Consider the following 25,110-nt stretch of genomic DNA (forward strand, 5'->3'; position numbering starts at 1 on the left):
ACGAGAGTGGTACCTACAGCTACCAAGGCTGCTGGGCTGAAGGACCAGAAACTTTGGAAGATGTCATACAAAATCTGAGCATTTAGAAAACAAAATAGATTCCAGATGGTGGAGGAAAAAAAAGAAAGAAAGAAAGAAAGAAAGAAAGAAAGAAAGAAAGAAAGAAAGAAAGAAAAAAAAAGTTCTAATGCATTTGGAAGAAAAAAGTACCGCCAACTTTACAAAAGAATCCATCATCCAGCAACAGCATGATCTGTCATTTTTAGAGGGCTTGGACGCTGTAAGTCACAACCTGCATGGGTTATGTTAAAAGATTATTTTATTTGTGGTAGTTCACCTGAGCAAAAGAATCCACTTTGGCCTTTAAGCCTAGACTCCCCAGTGTGCTGAAGTAATGCAAAACATGTCTGGAATGGAATGAAGGATTTTGAAGCCAGATCATCTTGGTAATGTCAATAACAAAGTCAGGTTTTAAGGCCACAGCATAAGGCAGAATTCTTGTTTTCCTTTGGCTAACAATGTATGATTCTCTAGCACTAAATATAGATGGAAGTAAAACTGACACTCATCATTTGAGTCTACCTTGTAAAGGGAGAAGCAGGTATTACTCCTTGATCACATTTTCTTAACTAGTGGAGACCAGACTATACAAGAAAACATGCAAGATCAACAATAATATGTGCATGTTTTCAGGATAAGGACTGCATTTGAGGAGCCACTAAGAAAACATGCATCTACAGTTAACTCCAGAATGTCTGTGTAGAAACACAAACCCTTCAGCACTATACAGAAAGATGTAATTAAAGTAGTAGGATCAGCAAGCAGCTATACTGATTTAAAAGAATGATGTTCATTAAGCTATGTTCTGGACCTCCAAATGCCTGCTACCAAAAACATGGTGACCAGTAGGACTGTCAGTCCTCAGACCTACCTGAAGGTAGCAACTTCAGGCTTTGCTGACCTGAGAAAAGAGACTACTCTGCCCTTCTCAATATTGAGAGGTAACAAGCTACCCAACTATTTCCATAGAGAAATGTACATCAACCTCCAAGAGAAAATGACCAAATTTAGTTTTTTCTTCCACAATCCAACATTCCTGAGAAGTAAGAATTTACTCAAATGTGTGTGATCAGTGAAGACCTATTTGCTCACATAAGATTTTTGTACATTTTATTCATGTAACAGAAAAAGGTGGACATTATGCAGATCTGTAGAAAGCCTTTGAATATCTGAACGATGAACTTCAAACTACAGACATCTGAATAGCTTCCAGTCATCCTCATAAGCAGAAGTCCCACCTCTTGAGGTACATGGTAACTAAATGCTAACTCTTGTTTATTTACTCGGATATTAATTTCTTACCTAGGCAGTTTAGTGAAAGTCCCCTCAAAGGAACTGTTGTAGTCTTGGAAATAGAAGTGATTTCCTCTCTAACCCCTGTAGAGATTCCGAGGTACAACTTTCACTGATACTGCTTAGGGCTGGCCACTCTGTAACAGACTTGTTTTGGAGCTATTTTGAACAGTCTTGAACAGAGGTAAGGACTGAACAAGTGGTCTATCGACAGTCAGGTGTCCAGTCCTTGAGATCTCTCCCTGGCCCTCCTCTACTTCACAGTGTGATCTTTTTATTCTAGCTATTTTTAACTGGACAGTTTATCAGGGCAATTTGAAGTCAGTACATAGTGGGGGATTCCTTCAACCCAGATGAGAGTTTTGTTTGTATTATACGGCCACATTTGCAGAAAAGCACAGATGAGTGAATCACTGCATTTCTTCTTGAGGTCACACATTTTGTCTGGAAATGAATTTTATCCAGACTTGAAAGGCTTTCCTGCAATGATTTCTGTGCAACAACATAAACAACGAATGGTCAGTTATCACCTCCTTTGAAGAAACTCATACCTTTTCCAGAAACAAAAAAAATGACATTTTTGTTTACAACTGATCTTATCTAAGCTTCCTGGGTGATTCTGATCCAGACTCCTACTGTGGCTGGAATTTAAAACTAAAATTGGTTGCCTTCATTCTATTGGATTAGTATGGAAAATAGTGTCCTAAATTATTTCAGAAAAATTCAGAAAAGCTGCTCATTCAGACCTCCAACGACATCCCCACACTTCTTCTTGTAGCCTTTCCCTAAAAAGACAGCAGTTAAGTGTATTTTAGCTTTCTTTGAGTTAATTACATGCTACTACTTTAATTTTAGAACTTTAATTTACATTGTGATTTCCTTTCTTGATGCTGAATAGGAAGGATGAGGGAAATGTGTTTTACTGAATGTCATATTATTTTTAATCTTAGAAAATAACATATTTCACCTGGTAACTAGTCTAAGTTAAAGCTTGAACTTCATTCCTTCTAAAAATCCTTAAAATCAGATAAGTAAGGACGGTAAGAGACAACCAAGTGTTTTCTCTCTTAGTATAAATTTGATTCACTCTTTCATTGTTATGCATTTTACACCTTTAAGATAAAAGATGGAATGGTTTACAGTGTAAACTCCTACATAAAAACAGGTTTCTGCTCTCAACTTTCATGTTTTATGATTTCTACTATTACTGTTTTATTGTGATAGCATAAATATTGTTCACATTGTTTCAAGAATTAGGTGTAACTTCAATACACTGCAATTGAAAGAGAAGCACCATATTTCATAGAAATTGCTTAGGTCAGTAAAAGAAAAGACAAAACAGCTATGCATCACACTGAAAAGAACAGCCACTTTCAAAACCATTTTGGCATGAATTTAGACCAAGGAAAACAAAATTGAGGCAGATGTGTTATTCTTCTGTATCATCTGTCTAGTATACAACTGTGTCCAGATACAAAACTGCAATATCCTAATTTCTGAATTTCTCAAAGTACATGTTGTTTATTTTGCTAAAACAGAAAAAAAGTTGCTATGGTAACTTTTAAGATACAGACAACAATGTTCAGACTTTAATTCATCTCATGCATCTAATGAGTAGCTCATTGCTCACTCTGAGGTTGCTATTCTCTCTATTCATCCTGAACTTGTCCTAGTTAGTAGGAAAATTTTCACTGGCTCAAAAAAAGGAAAAGCAAGTCGGACAGGGCAGTTTTTCAAAGCTACTTAGAAACTGAAAGATTAGGAATAAGGACTGTAAGGAATTTCTTTCCTTATTTAATTGGCATGGACTATTTAAGGACACCAGTCTAATACAGTTTAAATGTTTTTCTTTTGTTGTAATATAGATTATTTCATGTCAGTTGCTTCTTCATTTAAGCAGTAGTTAATTTGTCAAGCTAGTCATTACAGTCTCAGAGTTTAATATTCTTAATATTCACATACATTTCTGTGGAAACGTATTTTCTTTTACTTTTCCCTGTTGAGGAAAACTTGCATGATAGCATGTGCTCTTCTTAATTTCTCAGATATTCTAATCCCTGAAAAAATAGAAACAAGAAGGATAGTATTGCCTTTCTATCCCTTCATTTTTGATGAGCCACCATATTTGTCATTATTGACAGTTCATCATAATTATGTTAAAGAGCTGGTACAAATAAAATGCTGCCAGCCAGAAACAGTTTAGATGCTTTGTCCAGTAAACCTACTTTGTACAGTACTACAGAGTAATTCTGTTTAATGTATTGGCAGTTGTCTGGAGTTCTGTACATCCTAATGCTATTTCTATGATTTTCACTTCTGATGCTTAAGTAAGTGGTAGCCAATGTAGCAAATACAGCTAGTACAGCTGCACTAACAAAAATGTTAGAGAAATATATCTGTGTAGTTGCAATCTATTTCTAGATGGTCAGGATCAGCCTAGGAGTTTTAGAGACTTAGCAGGTAACTGTGCAAGTAACAAGCACTTTGAGATAAAAGTTAATGCTATGTTAGTTGGAAGCAGTTTCTAACGAAAATCAATAGTGCATTTAGCCAAACATTGCTCCCTTACAGATCACAGAATGGGAAATGCAGAAAATGCAGAACAGATTGAAAAGACTTTAAATCCACAGGTCTGAGAATACTATGGGGTTAACCCAATTTTGTCAATGACCCTTATGCCTTGAGAGTGAAGCCAGCTGGTACTGCAAAACTTACCCTCCTGCAAATCATAATCTGAAAAAGTCTGAAACTGTAAAAATCACTCCTCCAGCTGGAGTACAGTCAGCCTTCACAACACTCATTCAGCTTAGAAGTGACTCTGGTGCATTTATTCCACAAATACCACCAAATGAAATAAAGAAGAATTAAAAAAAAAAGAATGTGCCAGCTAAATCAGGAAATGGATCAGGAGTGGTTAAGTGAGAAAGGTGCTGGATGTTAGAGACATTGAAACGAGGATGAAGATGTGAAAAGGCAGCAAAAAGAGGAAGGGAAAAGGCTGGCTGCTCCAGTGGCTCAAGAGGGTGATAGCAGGAGATGCTGAAAAAAAAAAATAACTCAAGACCAGTTTTAGGGAGAGCTTTGAAAGCACAGTGAGAGTCACTTGTGTAAATAAGCACTTGTACATTCATTCTCTGCTTATGATTTTAGCTTTCAGCATGGTTTTCAAAAGATCACGGAGACATGCAGAGATGCTGGAAAAGAGCTTTAAACTGAATTATTTTCAGTTAGATGTGCAGCTGTTTCCAGCCTTCAGAGACTGCTCTGACTCTCCACGGGACACTGTACAAATCCAGGTGCTCTTCATGGTCACGGAATGGCCCACTGACAAGACTGAGCTCGCTCAGGTCAGATACATGTTTCCAAGGCTGCCTACAGTGGCGACGACATAACCGAGCTGGATCAATTTGAGACAAGTCAAAACAATGCAATTTCTTGAACACAAATTGCGTATGAAGTAGGCACCCCAGTTTGCAAAGTGCTTTCAAAGCGTGGCACTAATCCCTTATGCATTGTACAAGCAGCTTATCCAGCATTTCTGCCACTCTGGATGTGTAGACGGCTGTTCGCGGCTGGGAACAAAACGCAGAGGGAAAACAGCGGCTATTGGAAATGGGTCTCGGGAAGGACAGCAGAGAAAACACCTTTTCGTTCCCGTAAGCGTCCTCTGACAATAAATAAATAAATAACATAACATAACATAACATAAAAAAAACTTTCAAACAACCATTTTGAAACTTTTTTACAGAATCGCACAGGAAGAGGACGGCCCGCGGGAAGCGAGGCAACGCCGCACGGCCCGCGGCTCACCGAGGTGCCGGCTGCCCCGGCCAGACGCTGCGATGCCCGCGGCGGTTTAACGGCCGCCCCTCAGGGCAGGCGCCCCTCCCCCCCCCACCCACCCTTCCCGCCCCGTGCCGCCAGCCGCCGGGCCGCGCTGGGGCTGGGCGGCGGCGGAGCGCGGCCGGGGCTGGGGCGGGCGCGGGGGGAGGGCGCGGGTGGGGTCTGGCCGTGACGAATGGGACAGATGCGGTTGAATCTTTTAGAAAAGGGAGAGCCGGCGCCGCCGGCTCGGCTTTAGCCCGCCGCGTTTGGGGCGCTGCTGACAGCCGCCGCGCCCTGCCGCCAGCGCCGCCGCCTCCCGCCGCCTCCCGCAGCGCCCGTCGCGGACGGGCACCGAGCCGGGCGCGGAGCGCGGTAAGGGGGTGCCCCTCGCTCGGCAGCCAGCGCCCCGCAGGCGGCGGGCGGGGAGAGGAGCCCCCCGGCGGGAGGGCACCGCGGCCGGCGGGAGCGCCTCGCCCGAGCCGTCGCGCAGCCTTCCGCGCGGGTGCCGCTGAGGGCCGCCGCTCCGCTCCGCAGCGCCATGCCCGCCGCCCGCCCCTGGCGCCTGCCCGCCCTCCTGCTGCTCCTGCCGCTCCTCGCCGGCCGCGCCGAGGGCGACGGCTCCCTGCGCCCCGCGGGCCTGGGCAGGCAGAGCCCGGCGGCGGCGGCGGACGCCGTGGCGCAGACGGCCGGCACCCCCGGGCTGCGCGGCGCCGAGCCCAACGCCTCCCGCCCGGGCGGCGTGCCGCAGGGCGCGGGGGCGGCCGGCGGGAGGCCGCGCTCGGCCTCGCCGCCCATGTGCACGGGGCAGACGGAGATCAAGGAGACTTTCAAGTACATCAACACCGTGGTGTCCTGCCTCGTCTTCGTGCTGGGCATCATCGGCAACTCCACGCTGCTGCGGATCATATACAAGAACAAGTGCATGAGGAACGGGCCCAACATCCTCATCGCCAGCCTGGCGCTGGGCGACCTGCTCCACATCATCATCGATATCCCCATCAACGTCTACAAGGTGAGCGGGGAGCCGGCGCCGGAGCCGCGCTCCTGCCGGCGGTGCTGCCCTGCGGTGTGTGGGGGCATGTGGTGCTGCCCCCCTGAGCGCCCCCTCTTCTGCCCCTGTGCCAGCCCTCCCGCAGGCCGGCGGGGGGACTGGGGCGGGGGGGCTCTTCGTGGTTAGAGGTGACCTGGTCCTGCAAGTCACCGGGAAACAAATACTGTGCCAGGGCCGAAGGAAATGGGTGAGGGGTGCCGTAGATTTGTGGCTTCCTCCTTTCCCCCAGGGATGGAGGGGAGGCAGGGGAGCAGCTCCCTTGCCGCTGGTGCGGGTGCTGCTCGGCTCCCTGTGCTGAAGGAGCCAAGCTCGCTAAAACTGGGGGCTTGACTGTGCGGGGGAGCGAGAGGGCTTTGCATTTGCTTTAAACATCCAGTGGCCCTCAGATGCGCTGTTCCTGTGAACCCTCTCCCTCCTTCACGCTCCTACCAGGCTGTTGCAGCATGAGCAGTTGAGAGGGAGTAAGGCACACCTGCTGCACTTGCAGCTTTACTCTTTAACGTGATAAAGCTTGCCAGAGAAGGAGTGCAATCTATGTCTTATCTATGCAGTTTGAGCAGTCCATTTGTTATTATGAACGCGAGTCAAATCCAAGCACTAGTTAAGATCAGGACTCCTGGGAAGGATGATGGGAAAACAAGGCTGCCATCTGCCCCAAAAGTTCACAGTCTAGGTCCCTGAGCACCCATCAGCTATTGCATAAAGTAAACATGAGAGCCTTTGTCTATCTGTGCCTTCTCCTCACTTCATATGCTTGGTTTTAAGCTCTGGAGTTTGTTGTTTTTAGCTTTGGAAAGACATGTTGAAGTGGCAGGCTTTGAGTTTAGTCTTACATCAGCTGCAGTTACTCCCAGAAACTGTTGAAAGAAGAGAAAGTTGTATCCTTCTGAGGTGGTGAAATAGTGAACTTACAGCTCATCTTAATTGTGTCAAAATGTTGAGCTGGATACTTTGGATTACGTGCAAGTTGCTTCAATTTGTAATTACAGTAATTTCCATACTATCCATTTATCAGAGTTCTCATAGGAGCCTACCAAAAAAGGCAAAAATTGTGTCAATAACACAATTGCTCATACAGTAACACACTTGCTGCCTGCAATCACAGGGACATAGACATGTCAAAATTAGATACATCAGTGATGAAAATGATGATTATATGAGTTGAATATCATCAAGTATATCATCATGAGTAGGTTGGAGCTGGAGGAATGAAAGGTCAGATTGCATACTGATAAATATTATACAACCTGCAAGTCCAGGGTTCTTACTGTGCTACTGATAATGTTAGAGCTGAGCATAAGTTCTCAGGTGATAAAACTCCTACGCTGCCACCCGTCTTAATCAAGAGCCCACAGTAAAATGAAATTATCCATTAGAATAGTGAATAAAATATTTGCTATTTTAAAACAGGATTTTGGAATAAAGGTAAGCAGGAGAGAAACAGACCATAGATTGTATTTGTTTGATTTTTCATCAAAATTGAAGTGTTTGAGTGTAATTTGAGTTGGTAACTTTTTGTCGACTCCGTATCTCATTTAAATTCACAGCAGAGCTGCCTTGTGAGGGACAGCGTAGTAATGTAATCAAACATAGTAATGTAATCAAAGCTATAATCATCTAGTAGTATGGGAAGAACAAGTGTTAGCAGTCTTAGTTCGTAAATCAAGTATACTTAACAATTGTAACCTGCAATTTGAAGTAACTTTAAAGTGAATGAAACAGATCTTCAAAATTACTGTCAGATACACAACTAGACAGCTGCATAGAAGAGTGTGAAAGAACTTGTTAGGTTTAAAAAAAACACATGAGTTTACTCAGCAACACTTGCACTCAAAAGTATGGAAATGTCTGTGAATGTTTTCCAGATAGATCCATAACAGATAACTCAGAATTTTCACTAGGAACATGATTTTATTAGCTATTAACTATGATGACTGCAGAAGATGTCCCTTGTGAGTATTTAAGTCAAGTGAATATTTGAGTAGCTGAAAAATACACCAGTGAAGATTCAGATCACTCAGTTGAATCTCCCTAAAGAAAACCAGGTATTATCTGTATTTTGAGATGAGAAAAATGCAGTCTAATGTGTAAGAGGCTAGTTAGTCCATTGCAGTTGATAAATTTGAATGTTGACCAAGACATTCAGCTGAAAATGGAAAATATTGCTATCTTTCAAGCAGTCAGGAAACTAGGTATGAATAAGGGAATGAGAGGATTTCTGTTCTGGCTTGCAGAACCTGGAAGACCTTTTCAGCTTTCAGGGTCCTGGAAAACAGTCTGGCTTTGGCTGTAACCCCAGAACTGCAGAGGGTGAAGTGGAGAAAAGAGTGAGACAATCACTCTGCACTATGTAATATTATAGTAGTATGGATCCTGTGCCAAATTACTACTAGTCATATAGGACAGGGAGATGCTTTTATGTCTGGATCAACTGCTTCACTAAAACAGCCTAAGTTTGGGTGTCTTCGTTAATTCAAGGCATACAAGGCTGCGAACAACAGTTCTGAGCGTGAGCAGAAGGATAGAGTAGGAAACACTATATTCCAGTGGCCAGTGAGCTTTGTGCGTCCTTCTCTGCATTTAATCCATGGAAGATTTAAAACAGTGGCAGCTTGTCTGCCTGACTGTATAGCTCTGCAGTTCTGGGAGCTTTATGCTCAATTTCCCAAACTGACAAAGGTGGTAATCCCCATATACATGTAAGACAACAAAACAACATTAAGATTGAAAATTCCAAACTTAGTGTTGTGTCACAATATTAGCTCTGCCTCCCCCACATGTATCTATAATGATATAGAAGCACATATTTTGAAAAACTCTTTAACTTTTCTCAATATAATACCATGCCTTCTCTTTTGAAACATAAGCACCTCTCTCTCTCAAATATAATTCCCTGGTGTTTATTCTCTTGTATTAAATCCAATAGATTGTTGTGTCCCAGTAGATTGTTAACAGCTAAAACAGTTGGCCAGATCATAGTTTTTCTTCAAATGTTCACACAAAGAAATAAATGTGGGGGATCAATGTATACTTTACACACAGTTGTGTGTCTTTCTGAACTCTGGCTATTAATTTACTATGACACAATGAGTGAGGAAGAATTTATACCTAGAAAAATTGTCAGAGATTCCTTTATCTCAGTACAAGATGTATGAGTGGAAAAAAGAAATTTCTGAACATGAACAAAAACCCATCGTTATCCAAGCCAGTGATCAAAGGCCAAAGGCAGCTTTGTAGGCAGTGATGGTTTTTTTCATGAGGTGTTTTAGGGATTGCATTAAAAATACATAGCTGAAGAACATCATATAGCATAGGAAAGATAAAAAAGACCAGATTAGGGACTGCATATCCCATACAGCTTCAGTTCGGGCCTCTTATTAATCCAGCTGTGTTCTAAAAAAGGTAGAGTTTCTGTGGAAATGTCTAAATGATGATCTGAGTAACTCTCATTACAAGCACCTATAGAGCATGAATCTGCCTACATTACCATCTTTACTAACTTTCCAAAAAAAAGTCAAAATGCTTATCCTCAGAGAATTTAATTATTAATTCCTTATTACAGCTCTTTACAACTAGTCCTTCTGATGTTAAAGAAAAATAGCCATTTTATTGAGAGAAATGTACATTATTTCTTATTATTTCCTTTCTTTCAATGCTTGAATCATTTTCTCAAGCTCTTGCAAAGTTCATCTCTGGGCATAAATCAAGCATTGAGAATTTCTTACCCAAAGTTTAATGTATGACCATATTAAGGTAGAGTTTTTGTTTGCTTGGCATCCCTGTATGGTCAACTAATGCAGATAGGTACTTAGCAAAGAGCGCTGCAGCCTATTTTAAGATATGATTGCTCTGTTGGAGGAACCTGTCTCTTTCCATAGAGAGGACAGGAACAATTTTGTTTTGTAGTTAGGTGGGAAGAACATAGGCTATAGTCCAAGATACGGAGTAGTAAAAATGTCTGTTTGTTGTTCGCAGTGCATGATACCTATGCTGTTCTCGTGATGTATCTCTGAACTGAAATGTACTTGACGCTATCAGTGTAGATTTGTAAATTTAGAGTAATTTTTTGTTTCATATACACTTGTCATTCACCCAAAAGAAGCATGTGAAAAATTTCAAAAACAGTTTTCATCTTCTTGTTTTTTGCTTCTGCCCTGTTTATACTTAACAACCTTTGAGCAACACAGTTTACTTAATGGTTCCTTTTGCCCCAGTCCTTTCACTGCAGTTGTGAAATTGGAGAAACTTTTTACTTTGACAGACATTATGGGGTTCCTTTCATTTTCAAGATCTCTTTATGACATTACTTTATCTTAATTCAGTATTTAAGAAAATAAAGTTTATAAGCAGAAGTTACTAATAGAAGAACAGAAAATGGAACTAATTGTTTGTCTCGTTAAGATTTGTAGTGTTTTATCGGACAGACTCAGTAAAACATTCTTAGTTAAATTAGGGAAATGGAAATACACTTTCTTGTCTAGAAAGACAATTCCTGTCCTGAAATATGAATAAATCCTCATTACTGTTAAATAGTAACAAATTTCTTGATGTTCTCTGACTCATCTCCAACCGTGAACTTAATTTTCCGAGCAAACTGATGTTTAGGGAAATACTTGTTCCTATGAAATACTGAAAATGCTTTATGTACATGAGTCTGCATGACCTCTCTGTCTTCCCAGTGTTTCAGGAAAGATATGAATGTGTCATTGAAAACCTACCAGTCATTTCACAAATCTATTTTTAAAATGTTGCTTATGAATTAGGTATACAGCTGCATGACTGATTTCACATGTAACTCTGATTTATAATTGTGAAAATCAAGTCCTATTGTACTGTGAACTAGACATACTTTGAATACACACATAAGAGGAAGAAAGAATTCTTGCTTTGTATTTTCATGTGCATTCAGCGCTGGGACTAGGACACAGGCATAAACAAGCACACACTTGGCTCCATCTTCATGCCTGGCCAGAGAAAATCAACTGGAGTGGTTGGAACCGTGGCCTCTGCTTTCTGGCTCGTGGCCGCAGCAGCTGAGCCATCGAGCGGAATATCATAATCTTATGCTGGCATATTCCAGCAATAGGTCACTAACATACTTCTGCTGCTACACAACTGAGAGGAAGCAGGAATTGTAATTCACAGGTGTGTCTCTGAATCACAATATCTCTTGAGGCTACTTTCCTAGCTGTGCAGCTGTCACATCACTTCAGGCTCAAATCTGTGACTAGTCTGAGTAAGTATGTGCTAGAAGTGCATCAGATGCAGGAACAGTGTTTTTCATAGAACTAGTTTTTTTATGATTTCACATCATTCTACAATTTATTTTCTGTCCTTTTCTTATATTTAATTTAATCTTTAACACATTTCTGTGGCTTAGCAGTTAAAACTTTGCCCATATGAAATAAGTGACTGGAAAAGAGTGGAGAAGACCAGTCAGCATATAGCCAGTGGTAGACTTCTCTTGGCATTTTAGTTCTGAAAATGCAACATTATTTTTCTTTTACCACTGCTTAGCAGTATCTGATGACTCAAAGTCATTCATCATTTGTAAAATGGCATTCTTTTTGCACAGAAATATCATGAATCTTACAAAAATCTTTCTACCCATACAAAACTGTGTTGGACTACATCTATAACTTGCTAAGAATTAATTATTGTTCTTGTCCACAAATGATATTCCTCAATACTTGACACTGGCTTTTCACTATACTTCAGTGCAGTTTCTTCAGGAGATGGTAATACACAGGACAAACAGAAACAAGGAAGAATGAACCCAACATTTAAAATATTCTGCTTTTTCCTTTTACTCAGGTTATTTTTTCAAGTTTTTGCTACAAAATATTAACCACTTGGAATAGCATAATAGAAGAAATTTATGACTCGCAGTAAAATGTGCAAATTTCATAGTATATCAGCTACAGGAGAGAGCATATTTTTCTAATCCAATGCAGACAGTCATGTCCATTTTCGCCCGATTTAAGCTGGCTGAATGCAAATCATGTTTTGGTGTGATGCTAAACCCAAACAAATGCACCCTTTCTGTCAGTGCGCCATATTCACTCATGTGAATCTAGCACCATTGGAATCTAGCCATATGGTTCCCAGCCTGGAACTGACTCAAATCCAGTCAGCATGGGGCACAGGTGAGACTATCTGTGCCTCAGAGATAAGCATTAGTTCTGGAGAAATCTCCGATGTGTGGCTGAATAGTAGTAATTTTAGAGACTAGAAACAGGGAATGCCTTATACATGCACCAGCTAGTTCTGGCTGAAATAAAGTAAAATTAAGATCTGTCAGCAAATGTTTGATCAAAGTTCTAAGTTTTGGGTTGGGGAAAAGTAAAATATTTTGATTAAAAAATGCCTTTTTAATGAATCATCTCTGGTTTGATATATACAAATGTGCTTGCTACTAAGTCCAGGGATTTTTGTAATATCTAAGTGTGGTAGGCTGGAGATTCAATGCCTTGTTATTACAAATAATTAGTCCAGGTGTCATTTAATGTTATAGAGTGTACATTTAGAATACCTGGAATTATTTACATTGAAATTTTAATAATCGTTGGTTACTATCACCCCCTTATGGCAATTAGAGAAGTCTCACAGGAGAGGCTTTTACTTGAAATACTTCCATTGTGAAGACTGAGTTATTAGTCACATAAGCAAAACATACTATATATAATGAGATTGTTACAGTCTCATCCCTGCTTGCTCTGTTTTATTACCTTCCATGAAATTCTCAAGAAACATAAATTGTTAGGATTTCTGTTTCTGTTTTTCTGTTTCATTTTTGCAGAAGTATTGTGCTCTTCCCCTCATCTCAGTAGATAGTTGAAGAAATAGATCAAAGTTGGTCTGTAATACAATTTTCCTACTGCTGTTTTTTTCAAAGGTCCCATTTCAGCACAGGACTAAAGCAGAATTTTGAAGGTGTTCATGAGACATATATAATAGGGCATTATGTATGGATTTCTAAAAGCATACGGTCATACAATGAGCAGCGGAACCTATAGATTATGATGATTTATTTCTTATTTTCTCACCTTTTGCTAAGGAAGAGACCAAGGAGAGCTGAGTTGCAGGAAAGAATTTGTAATCTTTTGGCAATTGTCACTTTCGTTTCCTCTACTTTTGCATTTTGTAGCCTTCTACAATAGATCCAGAAGGCTTCATTTGTAGAAAGTTACAAATAACAGATCTGTAGAAATGGGCTTAAATAACGTGACTAATTACAGATTATCAGAAAGTTTACTTCTGTACGTAACAATTGTCACTCTATTCTGGAGAGTCTGGCTTTTAGGAGGAGTCGAAGCATCCTGCTTTGATGAATTTGAGACATTAGAGTAGCTCACAACCGAGTACAGACATCAAATTGGTCTAAAATAAAGCTACAGGCAAACAGTTTACAGCATCAGCTGTGAGGAAGGTGTTCACTGTATTCCTGAGCTATTCACCCAGTAGATCTTTTGTTCTGAATTAGCTAAAATGTACTATCAGTGATCTTAACATGTAAGATCCAAAGAGTAATTGAACCAACCTAAAATTCAGTGTACTGTTGTCTTTATTCAGTAGCACATATGAGTATGCTGAATGTGCAGTTAGTCCTTTTGGTGCTATAATACAGAATCACATCAGAAACTGTCAACAAAGAACTCCAGTGCAGGGATTCATCTGATCTGCATTCTGCTGCAAGATAGTTAGTACAAACTGGTTGTTCAGGCTTCCTGACTATTCTGTGGAGAGGAAAGGCACCTCCATAAGGCAATTCCTGGTGTCATCAGATAGTCCTCTGAATTCTGTGGGATAAATTGCCCTTCAGTGTTCCCTGACTTCTCAGCTGAGGGAGACACCCAGTTTCAATTAAATCCCATCCCAGGTGTGCGAACATTGGCTTTTTCTCTATTCTTATCAATACTGAGGAGTTATTTTCTGTACTTCTAATAAATAGATACTGTCCTGGAACACTTGAAGAGTAATAAACACTAAAACTAAAGAAAGATAATAGCCAATATTCCCCAAAGAGGGGAATCCAATCCTACTCAGTCATCTTTCACTATACTCACTGAGGTGGTGAAGTTCAAATAGAAGCAAAATGAGTGGAATTTGCAGGGCTTTAACTAAGCCTTTGTGCACATTCTTGTCCACCCAGGACAGTGACTGTGATGCTGCTGCCCAGTTGTTAGGACATACACCTTGGAGACACCCTTGTGGAATGGTTCTTCATGACAAAGTTTTACATGCTTGGATAAAACAATTAAGAAAAAAGTTTATGTTGCAGATACAGGAACGATTTTTAAAAGATAGATCAATTCTAATTGCTGGTTTTTTTTTCTTTTCACAGCTGCTTGCAGAAGACTGGCCCTTTGGGGTTGAAATGTGCAAATTAGTACCCTTCATTCAAAAGGCATCAGTGGGCATCACAGTCCTGAGTTTGTGTGCCCTCAGTATAGATAGGTGAGACACATTTTTTTTACCTCACTGTAAAATTTCTTTTAAATAAGGGCATTGGTTTTTCTTTCCTGATGTAATACTGATGAGGTGTGTTTAAGCTAGTTAAACCATATAGGTTTTTTTACTTTTAATCTGTAAATATGTCCTGTTGCTTCAGGTACCGAGCAGTTGCTTCTTGGAGTCGCATCAAGGGAATAGGAGTGCCAAAGTGGACTGCTGTTGAAATTGTATTAATCTGGGTTATATCAGTGATATTAGCTGTTCCAGAAGCTATAGCATTTGACATGATTACAATGGAGTACAGAGGAAAGCATCTTAGAATTTGCCTGCTTCATCCCACACAAAAAACATCCTTTATGATGGTAAGATACTGATGTTTGTATCATACCTTTCTGAAACAGTTCCTTGAATATTTTCGATGTACTGTGGATGGAACATACTTGAATAATCACAAACGTATATGAATAAAATGTTCAAATGAAGTACAAATTTCTGAAGTACATTGGTTAAAAGAGGGCATTCAGAAATCTGTATCTTTCTGTGGGCTTTTCCTGTTTCCTCATCTGTAATATATACCATATGTAGAAGTTCTTGACAACTTACTGACCAATTAGATGAGACTTTCAAGATGCTCCACATTCAACTCCTAACAATGCTTTTCTTTTCCTTTCTAGTTTTACAAGCAAGCTAAAGATTGGTGGCTGTTCAGCTTTTATTTCTGTTTGCCATTGGCGATCACAGCATTTTTCTATACTCTGATGACTTGTGAGATGTTAAGAAAGAAAAGTGGGATGCAAATAGCTTTAAATGACCACTTGAAACAGGTAAAGGTTTATCCCTGACAAGTCTGCTGACTATAAACAGATTGACAATAACAACTTTATTAACTTCCATGCTACATCATTATTCTGCTCTTAAATGACAGTCTTGAGGTTCCTACTAAGGAGAAGTTTACTAGCAGTGGTACTGCTGAGCTCATACGTCAGAGTGCTCATATTTCTCAGATTTCCCTCAGAAATCTTTAACTGATTTTAACTGACAGTTGCAAAACTGTTTTTTTTTTCTTGTGTGATCATAGAATCAGTAAGGTTGGAAGGGACCTCTGGAGATCATCTAGTCCAACCTCCTTGATAGGAAGGATGTTAATCCTTCAGGATTTATAGTTTTTATTTATTCTTCACCATTATGAGGGATGGATATTTTCTACTGAAAACTAAAATTTCACTGTAATTTAGAAGTTGGGGCTGTTAAGAATACTAGCCTTTTGAGTCAGTTTCATTCCAAACTGCCGGGGGGTTAGCAATATGTCAGAACAAAATACCTTCCATAAATTAGTAGTGAAGCAAACAAAATTATCATAAGTAACTTGAATTAAACTATATTTGTACTGTATAGTGCATTTGTGATCCTTTTTAATAGCTTTTTAGTTTGCATGCTAATTTGCAAAGTCATTAGTGTAAACAAGCATGGTCCTTTTCTCTCATAGTCCTCATAGGCTATTTAAAATTAGACCTGAAATCAAAGCACAAGAAAATACAGTTCAAAACAAGCTGGCATTTGAAGGTGGTTAGGCAGAAGAATTTCTTATTTAGATGTTTGTTTGTCTTTGATTTTTTCATGTTATAGTTCATAATTTTTTAAATTGGAGATACAGAGAATCTGTGCAGGGCACTAAAACAATAGAAGAGATTTCAAAATTTAAGTACATATTCCAAGAAAATAAGATACTCAGGTGTTCTCCTGACTCGTATTTTGATAGCTATATTTTTGCTTATCAAACATTTTGATATTAGAAGACAACAGCAATGGAGTAAGAGGCAGAAACAGTAATACTGTTCTTCCTGATTTTGTTTTCAGAGACGTGAGGTGGCCAAAACTGTGTTCTGCCTGGTGCTTGTTTTTGCCTTGTGTTGGCTCCCACTTCATTTAAGCAGAATATTGAAACTCACTATTTATGATCAGAAAGACCCGAATAGATGTGAACTTTTAAGGTGAGACTGCAGAATGCTCAGGTACTGCTGACTTTATTTATTCTCTCTAAGCATTTTTGGATTTCCTAATGAACTAATTTATTCTGTATGTTTGAGGATATTTCTGCTTTTTCACTCTGTATGCTCTGATTTTACTCCAGTGGCAGAGACAAGAAGTGACAAGAAATCCCAGGAGCACAGGGTTTCTGAGCTCTTTGTTCTATCTTCCTCCTGATCCTTTCTGGATCTGTCCTATTGCCTTATTATTTGCCTATACCGTGTCTCCATTTTTGCTTTCAATGGAAAAGCTAGGATTAAATTGGCAAAGAAAACGTAATAAATATTTCCTCCCCAAAAGTAAGGTGATTGGATCTTCTGTAATTACTTTCATGAGGATGGACTAATGATTCAAAAACTTTGTTATTAAGCATAGTAGTTATTACCTCTGTGAGTTTGTCCTAGTCATGTAAGCCCCACTGCTAGAAGTATATTTAATAGTGTTAGAAGTATATTTAATAGTGTTGCTGAGTAAAGCAGAATCCAATTTTTATGTTGTTAAGCTCTACTAAGCCTTTTCAGAAACAATAAGTGTCTCACTTACTTACTTTAATTTTCCCACAGCTTTTTTCTTGTGATGGACTACATTGGTATTAACATGGCTTCACTGAATTCCTGCATCAATCCAATAGCTCTGTATTTGGTTAGCAAAAGATTCCAAAACTGCTTTAAGGTAAGAGACTCTCTGCAGCTACTCCTTTGGTTAAAATATGATGGCAGCAGTGAAATTCATTCCATAACATGCACACAGTGCTTTAAATGATAATTAAATGTTACTTTAAATTTTAACTGGGTTGTGATAGGTTTTCACTTCCTCCCCTACTGAAGCTAAATAGGAAGAAATTAAAGATTCATAGGACGAAAAGAGAAAGCAAAAGAGAAGAGTGTATAATAAACCCTCTTGGCATCATGCTACTTAGGCTACATCACTTCCTGTCTGGAGCCAGCAAACAGCCAGCTTGAGACCACTGACAAAGCAGACTCAGACTTCTCTGCAACTATTCACGTAGCCATATCCTCTGTAACCCAACAGGGAGGACACTGACCACAGTTTCCCCACATCCTGACGGAGCACTTGGGGCAGTTATGCAACAAAGAGGATATCAGTATTCACTCAGCCCCTTCCAGTAGCTCAATTTAAAAAGAAAAGAAAAACTACTACTTCGTAGTTTTGCCTTGGTTTGAAAGAAGAGTCCTAGGCACCAATTCTCTGCATAGGATTTGAGGCTCTGGATCCCGTGTGAATTGCAGCCCAATTCCACTATATTTCAGCAACCCTTCAGCCTTCTGGCAGCCCAACTTGGTTCTGCTCAGAAAATGTCCAGATTTGATGCCCAACAGCACCAGAGTGTGGTAGTTTTAGAGCATTCCTGAAGTCCCTAATGATCCTTAGCCCCTTTATCAGGATTCTTATTTTGCTTAGCACAAAGTCTTAGATTTTTCTTCTGGTACTAAGCATTTAACAGTTGGGCACTGTGAGGCCTGTTGCCTGATTGTCCAAATAAGTCAACTCTACATCTAGTAGTGCTGTTTCATAATTTCATAATTACGACAGGACATTTTGCAGAGGCTTTAGTGTGAGTCTTATCTTCCCCATCTACATTACTGACTCCCTGAACTGCTGTAGTCAAAAGCACATTATTGAGGTCTATAGAATCGGATGCTGAGTTTGGAAACAAGTAAACATGAGGAAGGGAAAATTCCGTGTTGGAAACCACGTGATACCTGCTTATCGGGGTCCCAAAAGGACTTTCAGCACGCAAAGAGCTGTCAACAGCATCAGCAAAGGGACTGCAGTACATCCAGGAGCTTTTTGAACTGTAGGTTTTTTGCCATTCTCTTATTTGTTTTCTTTTTCTGTCTAAAAATCACCTAAATAGAAACATGTTACTCAGGAAGTTTAGATTACTGTGCATACATTTTTACAAGAAAGATTGTTAAAGAAATGAGAAGAAGGAGTCTAATTTTATTTTCAGGTGCATCTAGAATTGCAGATCAGACTCAAAGTGATATGCCTGCGGCCAGAACATTATTCTTCCTGCCATTCAATGGTATATCTTAGTAATTAGTTGGTTGTCATTTGTGCAAAGCAGAGCTTAGTGATATTTCTTTGCTTACACTGTAACACCAAAATGGTAGCTTTCCATTTCCTACTGTACCACTGAATTAGGATAGTGTTTCAATGCGTTTTGCAACATTTGCAAAACAAAATGATGTCAAATGTTTATTTCTTCTATTTTAACAGTCATGTTTGTGTTGCTGGTGCCAATCCAAAGATCTATTGTCCCTGGAGGAAAGGCAATCCTGTTTGAAGTTCAAAGCTAATGATCACGGATATGATAATTTCCGCTCCAGTAACAAGTACAGCTCTTCATAAAACAGGCGTAAAAGGTATATACTCCTAAATTAATACTGGTGCCTTTTTGAGTAAGAGTGGCAATTACTTTTGATAAGAAAGAAGACTTTTAGAAAAGTCAAGTTTTATGTTTGCATAAAAAAGGAAATCATAAAAAATAATTGCCCAAAATCTGTGTAACTTTCAAAATCACAGACATTTGTAAAATGGTCATCTATAGGATATGAAGAAAAGCATAGAAATAACAAGTCATTGTTAGCACTTGAATACTTCTGAATCAGCACTTCCAAATGATCCCCACTTCCTGTATATTAAACAATCATTTGTATTCACTATAACAGTTGTAGGAACTGGAGTTACAGTAATTACTAAGTAGTATAATATAACTTTAATTGGATCAATGCCAGTATTGTATATATAACTCCACACGTTATCTTTTTTAAAGTGGATAAACAATTGTCACTATTATTTTTAAAAAATAAAATCTGAAATACTTTGTAATACAGATTCAAATGTAGAAAAGTGAAATTTTTACTTGGGGTATTATAGAGGTAGCTAATAAAAATACTGAAGACTGCAGTAAAGTTGAAAGTGCATTTCGCTTTGATGACTGTTTTTACCTATTATTTTTACAAGGAACTTCCAAGACCTCTATAAATACCATTCTGTCACCAGTTCGCTTTTTCAGTGCATTTGGCAGCGCTTTGGTTATGATCACTGTTTCACTGTCTCCATGTTACTTGTTTTTCATATGACAGCAGAGGAGAGAAAAACACTAAAAGCAAATACATATAGTCATAGAACTGCAGAAACTACGGCCAGTATTGGGAAATAGATATTTTTAACCGAAAACAATTTGATTGTGTCCCTTGTTGACTGTGGGCATTTGAGAACCTGATGGCCGTTTACTAAGATTATTTGGCAACAAATTACAACTGTTGCAATCCAAATATTGTTCTAAATCCTTAAGAAATAGAAGATAGTACAAAATGTAACAAAGCAAAACAGAGGGAGACAGTGAATTTGAAGTTCTATTTACATTTAGATTTTAGTCTTCATAAAGAAAATAATTCACAGATTGTACTTCCAAAAAACAGTACTATGTAGCACACTAATCTTGATATTATTTTAAGATATGCTTTACTTCTATAGTTCCATAGTTATGGGCTTAAGAAGGTGTGTGATTATTTTCTGCTTCTGTAAATAGTTTAGTGAAGCATAATAAATTATAAAGTATTAAAATATGGGCAGGACCCTATAAGAAAACAGAAAGATAAAGATGCCTGTAGTAAACATGATGCTTATTGCCAGGAGCAATTCACATTTTGTACATAAGTGACAGGTCGTTCTTTGACTTTTAATTTCCTGCTAATTTGTTGCAGATGTCCCCAAAGACTTAATAACATATTTCATGCACTAAGGCATGAGATTTTCAAGAAAAAAAATCACATAACATGCTTTTTTAAGAGCAATGTTTTCAATAAACATGATATGTTATTATAATAGAAATATTTATCAAAACTCAGGAATTTTTTTAATTTCCAAATTTCACATGTAAAGATTTTTACCTTTTTATCAGCCTAGATTAACTTCAGATTTTTTTTTAATAAAGTGCCTTAAATATGCTCAGGATGAAAACAGTTTTCATAAAATCTTCAGCTCGTGTTGCCTGGGATGAGGATCATCTCACCTGACTTTAGGCATCTACAGCATACCTTGTAGACACCTAAAAATAGGTAAGGTGAACCCCATTCCTGGTATTACCCCATCAAAAGCTAATAACTATATGCCTGTATAAACAAGCTGAGGACCTATGCACGTGCGCTGGACTGCGTGCACTTGTGTGTGTGAAGGCATGTGTGCAAGCGTGTATGTTTTCTACCACTAGGTAGCTATTACCATCTTTCTGTAGCACATACCCCGAACTGCTAAAATGCTAAACTTTTATAAGTATAAATCTATTTAAAGTTTTGTTCGTTACATTTTTCCGTGAAAATAAGTCATAATGGTGTTCTTTGCCAGTTCCGAAGCTGTTAAGTAGAAGAATTTTAAATGAAATTAATTCATTTTCTTCTACCCAGGAAGGTAATAATTGTCTAGTTTGACTATAAAAATATTAATCATACTTGTTTACACAATAAATTTCTCATGGTAAGCCATGAATATCACTCCACTTCACCCTACCTGCAGGTATTTCTGTGAAATGCATTTCATCTGTTAAGAATGGATAATCAGTTAAATTCTAAGTTTGATACTGGTCAGTGTTAACTTTCATCAAGTTATATCATGACAATATTGTACATGTATATTATTATTTTTATTTAAAATATAGCTGTTGTATTGGCAACTGTGTAACATATTTTTTGTTTTGTGTGGATTAATTCCCTGTTAAGTCCTCCTAAGTTGGGCATTTAGGTTTTGCAAACAAAGTGCATATATACTGCCTACTTTTCAGGAATAGTATGTACTTACTAGCACACTTCTTTATTTTCAGTATTTTTCAGAGCAATATTTTTACTGAAACTCTTATTTCCTATAATAAAAATTTAAAAACTATGCTCTCGTACACTTAGAAGAATATACAGGAGAACTCAAATGTACCTGTGTTCTAGCTAGAATTGAATCTGCCGTACTGAAAACAGGCATTCTCAAAAATCCTCACTACAAGTTTATTCCTAAATCCACTGAAGTCAGTGAATATTTAAGCATTAATTTCAGTTGGAGCAGAATTTAGGGCACAACATAAGCTTTTTAAAAACACCTTCATGAAATTTACTATCTATCTTGAACAAATAGAGGAAAAATAAAGATTTTTTTTTGACGAGTTGTCTAGAAAAGTTAGAAAGTAAAAGCTTTTGTCGTAAACAGCTTGTATAAGGGCAACTAGTTCAGCCTCAAACAGGGGGCTGCACACAGCAGCACAACTGCAGAGGGGCATGTGCATCTTACCTAGGAGTCTGGCACACTTGCTTGGAGTGGTTTGATATAAACGAAGTGTCATCAGTCCCAGTGGCCTGAGGAGTTAACACAGAAGGGCTCAAGATGAAAAAATACAAGAAATTGCAGGACATCTCTGAGTTTTGTCCTTCAGATAATAGTTAGATTTTACTTTCCTCAGCTACTCTGAATTCTGTCTGCATATAACGCTCTCGAGAATTCAGGGAGGGAATTTCAGACTGAGTGGACTGAACTGATTACACTGGTACTACACCTCGGAGAATAAAATGCAAAATTCAAAGTGTATGGAGCATCTGCTGTTAGCTATCATATTTCATTGTCCCAAACTGTCCCTTAAGCATTGACTTAGCAAGAGAATGTTGTGTGTACTGAAATAAAAATGTTAAAAGATTTTTTTTAATTGTTCTGTATAGCTGTGTAAAATAATTCTATATTTCATTTTCTGTGGTCACTTAAAGTAGTAACTCCTGTGGTTCAAACAGTGTAAACAAACTAAATTACCAATAAAATATTTGTAATTTTGATTCATTAAGAAAAGATGTCTCTGACCTTTCTTCTTCTATAGGATCTCATTTAATTATTTAAAAGTGACAGTGATGTAAAAAAAGAAGTATTTCAGAATTAAAAATCAAAAGTCATTGTGTAGATTAACTTTATACTGCTAGTTGAAAACTGGAAAGAGTTCAGACTTGCATACATATTGCAAAACTGTCTGATGTTTGTTGGAACAATCAGTCATGCCTATCTTTGCTCTACTTGTTTTTGCTCAAAATGTCAGTTGCAGTCTCTTCCCTACACACCCATATATAGTAACAAATCCTCCAGTATTAGGGACAAAACAAAAGCCATGAAACTTCTAATTCATTAATTTAGAAGTGGATGCATTGTACGCTGGAGAATGCCTCATGAAAACCTTCATCCCTTTGCAAGGTGACAGTGTAATTTTGTACATATTTTCAATTTCCCTTTCTTGAAGCAGTAGAAAACAATATCAGACAATATATGCTGTAGTCAGTCACATATATAATTTATATGCTTGCAAAATCTGTACATGCCAAAATGTATTTATTGTTATTACTCTTGGTTTTGGAGTGTGTGCTTGTCGGTGGCTATCTAGTATTATTGTAGCAGTGCTTCCATGAAACTTTCCATCCCACGTTGCCATGCTAGAGGAGTGGCCTGGATAAAGTAAGAGTCAAAACCTGAAGTCCAGTAAAGCCTGAAAGGAAACACTTAAGGAGTTAGGTTAACAGTATCTTCTTCACAAACCCACATTTTCCAAAATTGCTTCTACTAGTTCTTTTTGCTCTTGGCAGGAGATAGGGCAAGTGGTGTTTGCTGCTCTTCTGTCTTTTTATGACCTTCATTTCCAAAAGTTTGCAATTATTAACAAGTCTCGTTGCCCTGAACTACTCAAAGAGATCAGAGGTGAAAGTGAGGGAACCAAACAATGGCTCCCTGTTGAAAATACCAAGAAAAAGAATAATAAAAAGAAAAAGAAAAAAAAAAAAGAATTGGTGGCTTTTGTAGGTTTTATTTGTTTGGAGCTCCAAGTGTGATGACAGAATTCATGCAAACAGGATTATTTCTTGATGAAACCGAACTGAAAATGCACCATAGTTGCTAATGGGTGTTCACTCCACAGGACCAGACTGCAGCTTGCCCAGGTTATGTAGAACTTTTCCCTGAAATTTGTATACAGAAGATATCACATCCTAAAGCCTTAACTTTGATACTACAGATCTTGTCCTGTTTCCCTCCTTAATTTGTTAAGGTAGATGTAGAGTGAGTGGTTCACTTCTGCTCTATTTCAATATCTGACACCTGCAGTAATCACACACACACACACACAATACTGATATATATATATATATATATATATATATATATATATATTTATACATACACATATATTGACAAACATAAAATATAGTACATATCATGTACTGTACATAATGTACATGATATATAGAGTACATTTTTTGATTAAAGTGTTTTTTTCAGAAAAAAAATCCAATAAAATTGAGTGTTTTTGCAAAACCATACTAATTTGAACAAAACATATCCAGCTTTTTTTTTAATATTTGATGTGTTCTATCACTTTGATTTCATAATTTAAATTTTATTTTAAGGATTCTTTCATATTTTGAAATAATTTTACGTTCATTTATGTTGTAATATTAATAATATGTAAGCTGTGAATGTCTTATTTACCTAACTATTGGAATATTCTATTGTCTATTTTATATTTTAATGTTATGTTCATAATCATTAGTAGAAATATACTAAGCACTGACAAAAATATTTCTGTTTTGCTTTCTGACTTGAATGTTTACTCATAACAATAAAAGTTTGGCATAGTGACAAATAATGCACTACTATATGCTATGTAAAATTATGTAAAGGAATTAAAATGTAAATCAGAGTTTAAGTGAAATTCACAGTGAATATCTGAAATTCCAAAGATAAGTTGTTACAAAATCGTTTCATAATTTTATTACACTAATTTTAATATATTTTAGAATTGTATAACTTACAATCGTTTTCTGATAACAGAAGAGCATTCTCTTTGGCAAAAATTTCAGAACTTTCTATTCTGAAATGAATCAAAAACAGATTGAAATGAACCATGAAATGAATATTCTGCTTCAACAACCTTCATAGATTTTAAAGATATTTCCTGTAGGACAGACTACTGAAATTCTATTGTAAAATTTATTTATCCAAATTTTGTGCTAAGGAAACAACAGGAAAAGAACAGATGTGTTCCTGGCAAAGTTCATTTTTGCTATCCACCTAACGTTTACTATCTTGAAAGTATTTGACCTTTGTACAGGTGGTCATGCTCAAACTGAGGTATTTTATTTATGGAAGTCATCATAGGAAAGACAATTAAGTCACACATGGGTGAAAGCATTTGATATTTGTTTACATATATATATAATTTCTGTAAGAAAATCTAACATTTTAATGGACTAAATTAAAAAATAAATTGATATTGTGATATTTAGTATACAATTAAAATACATTTAATATACTGTATAATATCGGTACACATACATATGTGTTTTTATCTGTGTATATGC

At 38.0% G+C, this 25,110-nt stretch overlaps 1 protein-coding gene across 2 annotated transcripts; it reads left to right on the forward strand.

Annotated features, from left to right (window-relative positions):
• The first annotated feature begins 5,407 nt into the window (after window positions 1-5,407).
• EDNRB (endothelin receptor type B) lies at window positions 5,408-22,434 on the forward strand. 2 transcript variants are annotated; one of them, XM_062566854.1, is made up of 8 exons: window positions 5,408-6,190; window positions 14,574-14,686; window positions 14,841-15,045; window positions 15,358-15,507; window positions 16,541-16,674; window positions 17,275-17,383; window positions 18,956-19,101; window positions 20,679-22,434. In XM_062566854.1, exons 1-7 carry the CDS (start codon window positions 5,717-5,719, stop codon window positions 19,085-19,087), a joined length of 1,317 nt encoding a protein of 438 aa, XP_062422838.1. In that variant the 5' UTR covers window positions 5,408-5,716; the 3' UTR covers window positions 19,088-19,101; window positions 20,679-22,434. The 2 variants fall into 2 exon arrangements, with proteins under 2 accessions (XP_062422838.1, XP_062422840.1); XM_062566856.1 differs by having other exon boundaries at window positions 20,697-22,434.
• The last annotated feature ends 2,676 nt before the right edge of the window (window positions 22,435-25,110 follow it).

The sequence above is a fragment of the Rhea pennata genome, chromosome 1 (genome assembly GCF_028389875.1).
Source record: "Rhea pennata isolate bPtePen1 chromosome 1, bPtePen1.pri, whole genome shotgun sequence".
NCBI classification, from domain to species: domain Eukaryota; kingdom Metazoa; phylum Chordata; class Aves; order Rheiformes; family Rheidae; genus Rhea; species Rhea pennata.